Source organism: Erinaceus europaeus, chromosome 5 (assembly GCF_950295315.1).
Source record: "Erinaceus europaeus chromosome 5, mEriEur2.1, whole genome shotgun sequence".
Lineage (NCBI taxonomy): Eukaryota > Metazoa > Chordata > Mammalia > Eulipotyphla > Erinaceidae > Erinaceus > Erinaceus europaeus.
Window position 1 is genome coordinate 80,643,940 of NC_080166.1, and position 14,590 is coordinate 80,658,529.

General features: G+C 39.7%; 1 protein-coding gene across 4 annotated transcripts in view; it reads right to left on the reverse strand.

Moving 5' to 3' along the window:
- Positions 1–14,590, reverse strand: part of ELF1 (E74 like ETS transcription factor 1) — a 107,848-nt gene that overhangs the window by 17,070 nt on the left and 76,188 nt on the right. For 3 of the 4 annotated variants that reach the window (XM_060191437.1, XM_016188845.2, XM_060191435.1), the window contains 4 exons: positions 6,227–6,334; positions 4,039–4,206; positions 2,863–2,946; positions 899–1,091 (listed from right to left, as the gene is read on the reverse strand). In XM_060191437.1, the coding sequence (XP_060047420.1) occupies positions 899–1,091; positions 2,863–2,946; positions 4,039–4,206; positions 6,227–6,266 (485 nt within the window). In that variant the 5' untranslated portion in view covers positions 6,267–6,334. The remainder of the gene's footprint in view (positions 1–898; positions 1,092–2,862; positions 2,947–4,038; positions 4,207–6,226; positions 6,335–14,590) is intronic. The other variant, XM_060191436.1, reaches the window with a different exon arrangement.

Genomic DNA, 14,590 nt, shown 5'->3' on the forward strand with positions numbered 1-14,590 from the left:
AGGAGAACACAAACTATAAATAGTTATTATTTAATAAGGTTATGAAGTTACTAGATCATTTCTATTTCTAATAAATCTCAACTATATATCTTAATGAACAATGATGTGATCACAAAAAACTAGGATTTAATGAAATCCAAGTTTAAATATTTTATAGCAAATTAATGAATTAATTAATTTGCTCTATTGTGATACATGCACATATAATTTAAGGAAATAATATAAGTTCATTTCAGAAATTGGCTCAAAACATATGACGCCTATGCTCAATTTGTAATTCCTGATGATCGGTAAACCCTTTTAAACACTTTTTTTTCTTAATTATTTATTAGACAGAGACAAAGAAACTGAAAAGGGAGGGGAGATGGAGAGGGAAAGAGTCAGAGACACCTTCAGCCCTGCTTCATCACTAGCAAAGCTATCTCCCTACAGGTGGAGACCAGGAGCTTGAACCCAGATCCTTATGCAAGTTAACACACCCAGGTGTGTAACTACGTTGCACCATATTTTTTGGCCTCCAGGGTTATCCCTGGGGCTCAGTGCCTGCACTACAAATCCACTGCTCCCGGCTGCCATTTTTTCCATTTTCATTGGACAGGACAGAGAAATTGAGAGAAGAGGGGGAGAGAGAGAGAGGGACAGAAAAAGACAGACACCTGCACCTGCTTCACCCCCTGTGAAACGACCCCCCGCCCTGCAGCTGGGGCTTGAACCTAGATCCTTGTGTGGGTCCTAGCACTTCATACTACGTGTGCTTAACCCAGTGCGCCACCGCCCAGCCTGCCATTATCTCTTTATAAATAAATTGCCTGGCACTTACATGAAGATTATTAAGGGGAAGGAAAGTATTACCCCAGATTAGAAATATATTTTAACTCACTACAAAAACTTTACATACCTGAGAGCTCTTCCCATGGTCTCATAATTCATATCAGGCTTGTTCTTATGCTTCCCCCACAACCTGGATACTGCTTTAGAATCTACCAATTTAAAAATGCCTTTTTCTCGCTGGGTCCACTTAATATATTTAGGACAAGTAGCTTTGTCTTGAAGCAGTGCCAGTAAAAATTCCCACAGATAAATTGTGTTTCCTGAAAAAAAAAAAGCAATTTCTTTTCAACTGCCTAAAATTTCTTTAAGAGCACAATAAAACCCAACTAAAAGTCTTACATGCTCCATCTATATACTAAGATGTTACACAGTTCAGCTATAATTGGTTAAATAATGGTCAGAATTTTAAAAGACTACCATAATTCTTTTTACTAGCTCATTAAAAATGTCTGATCGGCGCAACCTTGCTAATTAGATTTGTGATGACATGGTAAGAGAGCACTTGAAGACTAGTCATTTTTTTTTGGGGAGGGGGGGGCTCAGGTCCAGGAACATGATGGTGGAGGAGGACCTAGGTGAGGGGTTAGAACACTAACTGAAAAAGTGGAAAACTGAAAAATGTTATACATGTACCAACTATAATATTTTACTGTCGACTATAAACCATTAATCCCCCAATAAAGGGAAAAAACAGAAAAGACTAGTATTTTTCTTTTTACCTCTAAGAACTATTACATAGAAAAAACAGCTGGAAAAAATTGTACAAAACCTTTCAGAAATAGTTCTCTTTTTGTTAAAGCCAGAAAATCTGCCATAGCAAATTTCTCTAAATCTGGGCAGCAGTTCATTAAAAAGTACTAGAATTCTTTTTTTTTCCACCCCAGGCAGTTTGGCTGCTACGTAGTCATTTGTCTTTGGATTTTGTTTGTTTTTTTAAATATTTATTTATTCCTTTTGTTGCCCTTGCTTTATTGTAATCGTTGTTGGATAGGACAGAGAGAAATGGAGAGGGGAGGGGAAGACAGAGAGAAAGATAAGACACCTGCAGACCTGCTTCACCGCTTGTGAAGCTACTCCCCTGTAGGTGGGGAACCAGGGGCTTGAACTGGGATCCTTATGCCGGCCCTTGCACTTTGTGCCACATGCGCTTAAGCCACTGAGCTACTGCCCAACTCTCTTATTTATTTTACCAGAGTGCTGATCAGCTTTGGCTTATGGTGGGGGGGGGGGGGGGAACCGAACCTGGGACTTTAGAGCCTCAGGCATGAGAGTCTCTTTGCATAACCATTATGCTAGGGTTATCGCTGGAGCTCTAGGGTTATCGCTGGGGCTCAGTGCCAGCACTAAGAATCCAATGCTCCTGGAGGCTATTTTTCCCATTTTGTTGCCCTTGTTGTAGCCTTTGTAGTTGTTACAATTGTTGTTGTTGGATAGGACAGAGAAAAATGGAGAGAGGAGGGGAAGACGGAGAGAGAAAGAGATACCTTCACTGCTTGCAAAGCGACCCCTCTGCAAGTGGGGAGCCAGGGGTTCGAACCTGCATCCTTAATGCCGGTCCCTGTGCTTTGTGCCGTATGCACTTAACCTGCTGCACTACTGCCCAGCCCCATAAAAGTACTAGAATTCTAAGAATGTAATATGGTATCTTTGAACTAAAAATCTAAACTTATCTGCATTTTTTTTTTTAAGAGCACTGCTCAGCTCTAGCTTATGGGGGATTGAACCTGGGACTTTAGAGCCTCAGGCATGAGAGTCTGTTTGCATAACCATTATGCTATCTACCCAGAGGAAGCTCAATATTAACAACAGCAACAAAAAAATTCTTTTGACAGGTAAGTGAAAATCTCTTAAATAGACTTCTTGAGTTGCACTATTACCTATCTCTTTACAGAAAATGGCAACTGTTTAATGCAAGTTTATAGTAACAATAAGATTCATTTCCTTATGTCAAGAAAGTTGGTAGTTCCGACTTACAGTAACTGAGTAATATTTGACCTGTGAGTACTATAGGGAGAATGCCGTAGTACTCACCCTTCCCATCTTTGTTTTTCTTCTTCACAGATATGTTTGGAGTATTGGCTGGGGAATCTGGTCGAGGTGGTTTAATTTTTCTCCCTGAAATCAGAATGGAACTACATCTCTTTAAGATGCCCTCAAAAGTGAGGAAAAACAAACACATGAAGAAATACCTCTCAATTTATATTTTGTAGACTCATTTAAAAGATTTATTGTATTTATTTTTTTCTTTTTACCAGAGCACTGCTCAGCTCTGTCTTATGGTGGTGGTGCAGGGGATTCAACCTGAGACTTTAGAACCTCGGGCATGAGAGTCTCTGTGTACCCATTATGCTATCTACCCCCACCCAAAAAAGATTTACTAAAGAGAGAAAGGGAAAGCAAACCAGAGCATCATTGTCACATTCATGCCAGGAATCAAATTCAGAATCTTTTATTTATTTATTTATTTTCCCTTTTGTTGCCCTTGTTGTTTTTCATTATTGTTGTAGTTGTTGTTGTCGATGATGTTGTCATCGTTAGACAGGACAGAGAGAAATGAAGAGAGGAGGGGAAGACAGAGAGGGGGAGAGAAAGATAGACACTTGCAGACCCGCTTCACCACCTGTGAAGCGACTCCCCTACAGGTGTGGAGCCCGGGGCTCAAACCGGGATCCTTACACTGGTCCTTGCGCTTTGTGCCACGTGCGCGTATCCCACTGCGCTACCACCTGACTCCATCTTAAGTTTGAGGATCCAACACTTTATCCATTGTGCCCTTCAAGGGTCTCTCTCCGTGTGTGTGTGTGTGTGTGTGTGTGTGTGTGTGTGTGTGTGTGTGTGTGTGTGTGTGTGTGTGTGTGTGTGTGTAATCAGAGCACTGACGGAGACTGCATGGGTCCTTTGCTGCTTCAGATATTCAGTCTCTTTGCATAACCATTATGCTATCTCTCTCCGTGTGTGTGTGTGTGTGTGTGTGTGTGTGTGTGTGTGCGTGTGCGTGTGCGTGTGCGTGTGTGTGTGTAATCAGAGCACTGACGGAGACTGCATGGGTCCTTTGCTGCTTCAGATATTCAGTCTCTTTGCATAACCATTATGCTATCTCACCAACACTAGTACCTCCTTTTTTTTTAAATGATATTCTTGTGTAAAAATTATTTTAGATTCCACATCAAGAGTTGACTGTTTGTCCTAAACAAATGAGACACCCACCTTTCTTTCTCTTAGGTGGTTCTGGTGATGAGGCTTCTGGTGAGTGTGTGTATGTCTCTTGAATCTGCTGAGTTTCCATCACTTCAGGAATTCCATCTAGTGTGACAGATACATGGGTGACTGGGGCTACAACAATGTCATCTTCAGATGAACTAAAAATATTATTATCTAAGGAAATAAAATGAATTACAATCAGTTTTGTACCACCAATCAAAATAATTTCATTTAAATCTCTATTTAATACAGGTTAAAACAGAAACAAGATCTTAAAATGTAAAAAATAGTATTCATTTTTTTGATGAATTCAGGAAAAAAAATTGTGTAACTCTACTATATCCATTATGCCTTTTAAGTAAATGGTTTACTGGATGTTTTCTCAACAAATCCCAATTTTCTTTTAGATACTTCCATCTTGAATGTATATGTCTGTCTTCTCAAAGCCCTGGCCACACTCAGTTGAGTGCATATTACCAAGAGCAAGTGCCTCTGAGTACTTACTCCCCAACCTGAAGGGGACTGGGTGGGGGAAAGCACTTCACAAACAGTGAAACAAAAGCCCGCAGATGTCTCTCTTTTTCACTCCCTCTTTATATCCCCCTCCTCTCTCAATTTCTCTTTGTCCTATCAAATGAAATAGAAAAAAAAGGGGGGTTAGGGGGATGAATGACTGCCAAGAGTGGTGGATTTGTGGTACCTGCAAGCCCCAGTAATAACCCTAGTGGCAATAAATATAAATCATTAATAATAATAACAATAATAAGCTTCTATTCACTATTCCAATCTAACCTACCACCCACTATGAAGCTTACACTTAAGGTATTTTCATTTCAAATATTTTGTTCTTTATTATTAAATCTATGTCTCTGTCCACTCCATTCCCTGTATCTTTAATGCTCTTTCCGATTCATCTATTAAAAGCAGGCCAAAATGTTCCTTCCATAAAGCCTACTACTAATGTTCCAGGCACTGCTCTTGTGGTCTTAAATTTGGTTTTTACAATTACGTATAAGAAATGCTATCTTCAAAATTAAGTTGTAAGCTTGGGGAAAAAAAGCAACATATCTGTTCATCTGTGTATCATACTGTTGTCTAATTTGCTACTGTGCCTATAAAATACTAGAGTAGCTTTTTGGATTGGTTTATTAACAATGAATCCCACTGTTTTGTCAGAAAAGTCCAAAGAGAAACATGGATTTAAAAGCAGGTCTAGAATGGTCCTGAGAATTCATTAGGTAGTGCACATGCTCTGTCATGCACAGGAATCAAATTTGAACCTGGCACTGCATAGGAATTCCACAGCACCTAGGGAAGTTCTAGTGCTGTGATGTCTCTACTTCTCTATCTCAATGAAAAGGTCAGCCAGGCTTAAGTACAATCGTACATGCATGAGGCTCCAGCTCCACAAAGTTAAGATAAAATAAATGCAGAGCAGTATTGTGGCAGTTAATCTAATGCCATGAAGCAGCAGAAATTTTTTCAGCATATTCTGGACTATTCACTGATTATCAATAGAGGTAACTGAATTATAACAGTTTGGGCCCTCAATTCCCTAGTAGTTTTACCAATTAGGTTAGAAAAATGTACTATGCATGACAACTAAATCATTATTATTTTTTTATTTCTAAGGACCTCATTTCCCAAATAAAAATTCCAGTTTAACTGAACCCTTTAGCAAAAACATCTCAACTAGTACAGTATCTTTTTTTTTTTTTTTTGCGTCCAGGGTTATTGTCGGGGCTCGGTGCCTGCACTACGAGTTCACTGCTCCTGGAGGCTATTTTTCCCATTTGTTGCCCTTGTTGCTGTTGTGCTTATTGTAGTTGTTATTGTTGTCATAGCTGTTGTTGTTGGATAGGACAGAGAAATGGATAGATGAAGGAAAGACAGAGGGGGAGAGAAAGACAGACACCTGCAGACCTGCTTCACCGCTTTCCAAGCAACTCCCCTGTAGGTGGGGAGCTGGGGGCACTAACAGGGATTCTTACGCAGGCCCTTGTGCTTTGCACCAAGTGTGCTTAACCGGCCTCGATACTGCCCTACTCCCTTACAGTATCTTAAAATATGCTTAGGACACAAAAAATATAAACAGTCTTTGATGCACTGATATTTTCCTTATAACAGAAAGATGGCAAAGGCAATATTTTGGTGTGTATATAAGCAAAAACAACCATCACACATAACCACTCACTTATTCGCTTTTCATCCAGCATGGGGCCAGGGGAATCCATATTGAGGAGTGCCTCAGCAGCCTCAATAGTTTCAATTGTTTCATCCTCATCCTGACAAGATGCTTCAACTGTAACACAGTTAAAGAAGAAAGAAGAAAATTAAAAAAATCATATAAAACAGATTTAGCTGAAAGATACCTGGTTTCTGAAAAGCACACATTTTGATCTCTTGAACCTGAATACACCAATTAATACTTGGGTTTATATGCATACTTTGTGTCAAAATAAAAAAGTCCACACAAAAACGTGACAAAATTATCTACTTATATTTAAAACAACATACTAAGATATGGACAATGTCTGGAGGTAAAAGAAAAAGAAAATATAGCTCATATCCTAAAGGGAAATAACTAGTCATTTCCCTAACAATTATTATTTTCAAGAATAAGATAGGCATTGAACTTCAGTGAAGAGCAAGTGAAATTGCTCACTTGGACTGTTTTGCAACGTACTCAACCTATGTTCAATCCTGCCCCCACCACATTACAGGAAGCTTCCATGGTCTGCTGTAGTCTCTTTAGTTGTCTCTCTGCTTCTCTACCTCTCTCTATTTAAAAAAAAAAAAAAAAAAAAAGGAGGAGGAAAGTAAGTGAGAAAGAGAACTTGAGTGAAAGTATTCTGAATGATAGTTGATAGTGCCAAATGTGCCATTAAACTATTGATATAATACCAGTGGGTAAGTTCTTCTTTTCTTTTTTTGTAAACTTATACTATACTATCATATTATTAGGTTGATAGTCTTAGATCCTTTTAACTCTAACACTGATTTTGACATTCATGTATGCATATGTAAATATGTATATACAACTATGACTTTCAGATTAACAACATATTGTCAGAAATGAATTGTGGTGAATATAAATCTTTCAATTTCACACAAGGTTTAAAAGTAAATGTAAACATGATTTTTGAAATGGATTTTCTTTGTTCTCAACCTACTGAATAAAAGTGATCACTTCCAGGGCCAGGAGGGCAGTCACAATGATCGAGAGCACACTTTACCAAACACAAGGACCTGAGATGAGCCCCAGTCCACCCACAGCAGGGGGAGGATGTCTCACAAGCAGGTCTGCAGGTCCCTCTTTTACCCTCAAATTCTACCTCATCAAATAAAATAGAGGGAAAATGGCCACCGGGAGCAGTAGAAGTAGATTCATAGTGTCAGTAATGAGCCCAGCCATAACCTTGGAGGCAATTAAAAAAAAAAAAGTGATCACTTCCACATTCCTACTCACTTCAAAGAAGCAACAAAATAATTTTCCTTTCCTTAGAAGAACTATACCCAGGTAATTAAAAAAAAAAAAACTGGTAATACTGAAATCTACCTTAACTTTCATTATAGTATTTTAGTATTTATTATCCTAAGTTGTTCCTAAACAGCCCACTTTTTTTTTTTTTTTTAGACAGAACATCTCCAAGAACCTACAAATTTCTTTATTAACTTCAAATTCTTGGTGTTTTGTTTTTCCCCAACCAGCTTTGCCAATGGGAGAGTCAAACAGATACTACTGCTACAGGAGTCATGAACTTCCCCCTTGGAGATGCTCCCATGTGGTGGCCTGGGGTTCCAATCTGGGTCTCTGCACATGATAAAGTGGGAATATAAATGAAAGAAGACTGAGTGTGCAGCCTGGGAGGTGTCACAGTAGATTAAGCATCATACTCTCAAGATGAAGTTTTATGCCGAGAATTGCATGGGGCAGAGTGACATGCTACTATCTATCTATCTATCTATCTATCTATCTATCTATCTATCTATCTTTCTCTCCTCCAGGGTTATCACTGAGGCTTGGTGCTGGCACTACAAATCCACTGCTCCTGGAGGCCATTTTTTCCATTTCCATTGGATAAGAGAGAATGAAATTGAGAGAATGGGGGGAGGTAGACACCTGCAGACCTGCTTCACCCCTTGTGAAGTGACCCCCCTGCAGGTGGGGAGCTGAGGGCTCAAACCAGGATCCTTGTGTGGGTCCTTATGCTTCATACTATGTTTGCTTAACCTTATACTATGGTGCACACTTTAATGAAAAGAAAAAAAAAATCCTACTAGTTATGACTGAACCAAATCTTTAATCCCAACCATCTTAATCTACATTTGGGTTCTGGTCTCCTATTTACTTCCTATGGCAGGAAAGGGAAAGGGAATGGGAAGGGGGGAACGGAAGGGGTAGGAAAGAAAAGGAAAGGGGAATGAAGGGGAGGGGAAGAGGGGAAGAAAGGAAGGGAGGGAAGAAAGGGAGGCAGGGATGCCGGTTGGCAGTAGCACAGCAGGTTAACACACATGGCACAAAGAGCAAGGACTGGCATAAGGATCCTGATTCGAGCCTTGGCTCCCCACCTGCATGGGAGTCTCTTCACAAGTGGTGCAACAGGTCTGCAGATGTCTTTCTCTCCCCCTTTCTGTCTTCCCTTCCTCTCTTGATTTCTCTGTCCTATACAACAACAACAACAGCTATAACAATAATAACAATAACAACAAAATGGGGAAAAAATAGCCTCCAGGAGCAGTGGATTCACAGTGCTAGCACCCAGCATCACTGACAACCCTGGAGGCAAAAAAAAATGGGGGGGGGGACGGAGAAGGAAAGAAGAGAGAAAGATCCTATTTTTTCTGTAACAGCTTTTCATTGTTATCAAGAAAGCAGAGATGAGCATGTAGAAAGGATTATGTGAAGACTTGATTGGGCTGAGCTGGGGTTTTCTCCTTGTTGAGTTTTAAAATTAACTTTGGTTTTATCCAAGTCAAAATACTTAAGAAAGAAAAAAGGAGAGATGAGAGAATGTAAAGAATCACAGGCAGAGATAAGGAACATGTAATTTCCATCTCTTTGTAGGGCTATACTTTCTGCAAGTAATGCTGCTTCTCAAAAAAAGCTATGGTGGTCTTCGGGTCCCCCCAAATCACAAAGCTGGGACACTTCCTAAAATGATACCCAAGATGATGTTGGATCTATGAAGAATTATATGCCACCAAGCTACAGAACCTGGAAGAAATAGTAAAGTTTTATCACACCAAAGCAAAAGACTCTGGGGTGGGTGGGTGGGGAGAATACAGGTCCATGAAGGATGATAAATGACATAGTGGGGGTTGTATTGTTAAATGGGAAACTGGGGAATGTTATGCATGAACAATTTATTGTATTTACTGTTGAATGTAAAACATTAATTCCCCAATAAATAAATTAAAAAAAAAAAAGAAATAGTAAAGTTCCTAAAAATGTATAACCTTCCAAAATAGAACCAAGAGGAGCTAGAAAGCATGAACAGGCCCATTACAACCAAAGAAATCCAAACAGCTATCAAAAACCTTCCCAAAAATAATAGTACAGGCCCACATTGTTTTACAAATGAATTCTACAAAACCTTCAAGGAAGAGTTAATACCTATATTTTTAAATGTATTTTTATTAGTGATTTAGTATTGATTTACAAAATTGTAAGATAAAAGCGGTATAATTCCATAGGGTTCCCACCAACCAGAGTTCTGTGTCCTCATGCTGTCCACTGGAAACTGCAGTAGTTCTCCCAAAGAAACTGATATGAGCTGATTCTGTAATTATATATCTATTATCTATGTATATGTATTTTTCTCATTTTTTACCATGGTCCTGCCTTTACTTCCTACTGAAGTTACCCCTATACTTATTACTACTTCCAAGTGTTTTTCCTTTTTTTCCTCTTCTCTCTCAGATAAGAGAAACAGTACCTGGATTTCTCTGGTGTTTTCCATTTCACTTCCCTTTCATTGCTGATATAAAAACAAGATTCCTGGTGGCAAATGCTTCAGGTCCTGGTGGAATGGGGGTATGGAGTCGTCTGGTTTACTCCCCTAAGTATTTACCCCTCTGGGAGTAGAGACCAAAATTCTTTTTTTTTTTTGGGGGGGGGGGATCAGAAGATGTAAATTCTGGCTTCTGTATTTGCTTCTCTGCTAGAGTTGGGCATGGGCAGGTTGATCCATACCCCCAGCCTGTTTCTATCTTTCCCTCGTGGGGGTAGGACTCTAGAAAGGTAAGGTTCCAGGAATCATTGGTGAGGTCATCTGCACAGGGAAGTCAGGAAGCTCCTCCAAAATATTTAATACAGGGGAAAATCCCCACATTCTATGAAGTTAACATCACCCTGATACCAAAAGTAGACAGGGGCACAACAAAAAAAGAAAACTATAGATCAGCATCTCTGAAGAACACAGATGCTAAACTATTGAAGAAATCCTAGCCAAGCAGATATAGCAGTACATTAAAAAACTACATCACAACCAAGTGGGGTTTATCCCAGGGATGCAAGGTTTATTTAACACATGTAAATCAAGAAAAGTGATCCACTATATCAATAAAGAAAAGCCAAATGTCACGATTGTCTCAGTAGATGCAGAGAAAACCTCTGACAAAATCCAACATCCCTTCATGATTATAATACTAAAAAAAAGTAGGAATAGATGGAAAATTCCTCAACCTAATGAAGGCTATATACGGCACACCTACAACCAACATTATACTCAAAGGTGAGAAACTGAAATCATTCCAACTTAGGTACTTGACAGGGCTACCCACTATCACTGTTACTATTCAACAAAGACTTGGAAGTTCTTGCCATAGCAACGAGGCAAGAGAAGGGAATTAAAGGGATACAGATGGAAAAAAAGAAACTGAAACTAAAACGTTACTATTTGCAGATGAATGATTGATATGATATGATATACAGAATAACCCATGGAATTCAACATGAATCTCTTGGAAATTATCAAGCAATATAGTACAGTGTCAGGCTACAAAATTAATATGCAGAAGTCAGTGGCATTTCTTTATACAAACACTAAGGGAGAAGAAAGAAGCCCCATTCACTGTAGTAATAAAGTGTATATGTATATATCTATATATGTATATATCTATATATGAATAAACCTGACAAAAGAAGTCAAAGACTTGTATAATGAAAATTATGAGTCAGGGGTTGGGCGGTAGCAGAGCGGGTTAAGCACAGATGGTGCGAAGCAGCAATGACCGGCATAAGGATCCTGGTTCCAGCCCCAGGCTCCCCACCTGCAGAGGGATTGCTTCACAAATGGTGAAGCAGGTCTGCGGGTGTATTTCTCTCCTCCTCTGTCTCCCCTCCTCTTTCTGTTTCTCTCTGTCCTATCTAACAACAATAACATTAATGGCAACAATAACAATGGCCACAACAAGGGCAACAAAATGGGAAAAACATAGCCTTCAAGAGCAGTGGATTCATAGTGCAGGCACTGAGTCCCAGCAATAACTCTGAAGGCAAATAACTAAATAAAAAGAAAATTATGAGTCATTATTCAAGGAAATAGAAAAAGATTTTTTAATTCGTTTTCTCTTTTGTTGCCCTTGTTGTTTTTTATTGTTGTAGTTATTATTGTTGTTGTTATTGATGTCGTCATTGTTAGATAGGACAGAGAGAAATGGAGAGAGGAGGGGAAGACAGAGATGGGAAGAGAAAAATAGACACCAACAGACCTGCTTCACTGCTTGCGAAGCAACTCCCCTGCAGGTGGGGAGGCGGAGGCTCCAACTGGGATCCTTACACTGGTCCTTGTTCTTTGCGCCACATGCGCTTAACCCGATGCACTACTGCCCGACTCCCAACTTTTTCCAATACTATCACTTCATTGGATGATAGAAAAACTAAGAAAGTCAGGTGAAGGGTAAATAGCATAATAGTTATGCAAAGAGAACCTCAGGCCTGAGGCTCCAAAGTACCAGGTTCAATCCCCCACACCACCAGAAGGCACAGATGAGCAGTGCTCTAGTAAAAAATAAATTTAATTTTTAAAAAAAGATACAAAGAAGTGGAAGGATATCTATGTTCACATACTAGAAGAATTAACATCAAAATGCTAATTCTGCCCACAGACAAACTGAATTCAATCCCTATCGAGGTCCCACCAAAAAAAACTTTAAGAGAATATAACAAAAGCTACAAATGCTTATCTGGTAACCAGTATATACCTAGAATCAAAAACAAGTCTTGAGAAGAAAGAACAAAACTAAAGGCAGCATGCTCCCAGATTGCAAGCTATATATCCCAGAGCCATTATAATCAAAACTGCCTGGTACTGAAACAAAAATAGACACACTGACCAATGGAATAGAACTGAGAGCCCAGAAATATGCCTCCACACATATGGACACCTAATTTTTGACAAGAGTCCCAGACTATTTAGAGAAAGGATAGTCTCTACAACAAATGGTGCTGGGGGAAAGTGAGTTAAGACATGCAGAAGGATAATACTGAATGGGGTTTTTGTCTCTCCTCTCCTCTCCTCTCCTCTCCTCTCCTCTCCTCTCCTCTCCTCTCCTCTCCTCTCCTCTCCTCTCCTCTCCTCTCCTCTCCTCTCCTCTCCTCTCCTCTCCTCTCCCAGATCAACTAGGAAGACCAAAGGAGATCACCCGGGACCAAAACAAGACAGGACTAGAATGACCACAGGAACCCAGGGTGAGTACAAACACGTGTGGCTGGTGACAGAGAGGAGAGAGGGGCTAAGGAGAGATTAAGTGGCTGCTAACAGTTCAGCAGTTTATTAGTTGAGACACCACCTCCAGTCTGCTCCACCAACAAGGGGACAGCTGAAGGGAGGAGAGGACTCCCCAGAGACTCACCAAGTGCAACTCTGAGTCTCCATTGCTACTACCCTCAGAATCTGGAGCAGCGACAGGGAGGGACACCAGGGGACAGAGATCTAACCAGGAAACTCAGGAGAAGACCTATACCTCGGTGGCATAGCTGGTGGCATAGCTGAGGGGCGGTGAAAGTCTCTTTGCATAACCACTGGATTATCTCTGCCACATCCTGCTTTATCTCTTGGTCAGGAGTCAGTGATTAAGCTAAGAAGCCTATTGATAGTTTAAAAGCCCTCAGGCTCCCTACAGGGATGAAAAAAAAAAAAAAAAACAGGCTTTTAAACCACTGAGCTCCAACTGAGTGATTGAAACAACTGTTAACATCCAACACTGTGAACCCTTTAATTAACTTACTTAGACACAAGTCAATCCAGGCAATAGTGATCAATAATTTGAAAAGTACTGATAAAGGGAACTCATAACATAATATATAAAATGGTTAAAACAACAAGAAAAAATATTGGAGAATCGAACCAGGACAAGAGTCCAGCTAAAAGTCCTCCAGAGGGTGAAGTACAAAATAACGAGTTCAACATCCAAACATTAGCTAAGGAAATAACAGGAGTGAGTAAAGAATTTGAAAAAATTGTAATCAGAAATGCAGGAACAACAAATAAGAATATGGAAGAAAATACTAATTATCTCATGGTTATTAGAGAGCTGAAAGCTGAAATCGCTGAGCTAAGAATGCAACTAGCTGAACAAGCTAAAACAGTATCAGAGCAGGGCAACAAAATAGATGAACTCTAGGAAACAGTAGAGGGCAGAGAGAATAGAATCTATGAGGCTGAAGACAGAATTAGCATGATTGAGGATGAATTAGAGACAACTAAAAAAGAAGTAAGATATCTCAAAAAGAGATTAGGAGATGCTGAAAACAATAACAGAGTCCTATGGGATGACTTCAAAAGAAACAATATACGCATTATTGGCATACCAGAGGAAGAAATAGGAGAGGAAGAAAGCATTTTCCAGGCCATAATAGCTGAAAACTTCTCTAGTCTAGACAACATCAAAGACATAAAGATTCAAGAAGCCCAGAGGGTCCCAAGCAGAATTAACCCAGACCTACAGACACCAAGACATATCATACTTAGAATGGAAAGGAATAAGGATAAAGAAAGGATCCTGAAGGCTGCAAGAGAAAAACAAAGAGTCACCTACAAAGGAAAACACATAAGATTAGCAGCAGACTTCTCCATACAAACACTACAGGCCAGAAGAGAATGGCAAGATGTCTATCGAGTGCTCAATGAGAAAGGCTTTCAGCCAAGAATACTATATCCTGCTAGACTGTCATTCAGACTAGATGGAGGCATCAAAACCTTCTCAGACAAGCAACAGTTGAAGGAATCAACTATCACCAAGCCTACCCTGAAAGAAGTTCTGAAAGGTCTCCTATAAACAATCAGAACACCACAAATAGGACATATATCAAAACACTCTAAAACTCTACAAGAATGGCGTTAAAATATCTTCAATCTTTGATATCAACAAATGTCAATGGCCTGAATTCACCTATTAAAAGACACAGAGTAGGAAGATGGGTCAGAAAACACAACCCAACAATATGCTGTCTACAGGAAACCCACCTAACTCAACAAGACAAACACAGACTTAAAGTGAAAGGATAGAAAACTATCATACAAGCCAATGCCCCACAAAAAAGGGCAGGAAC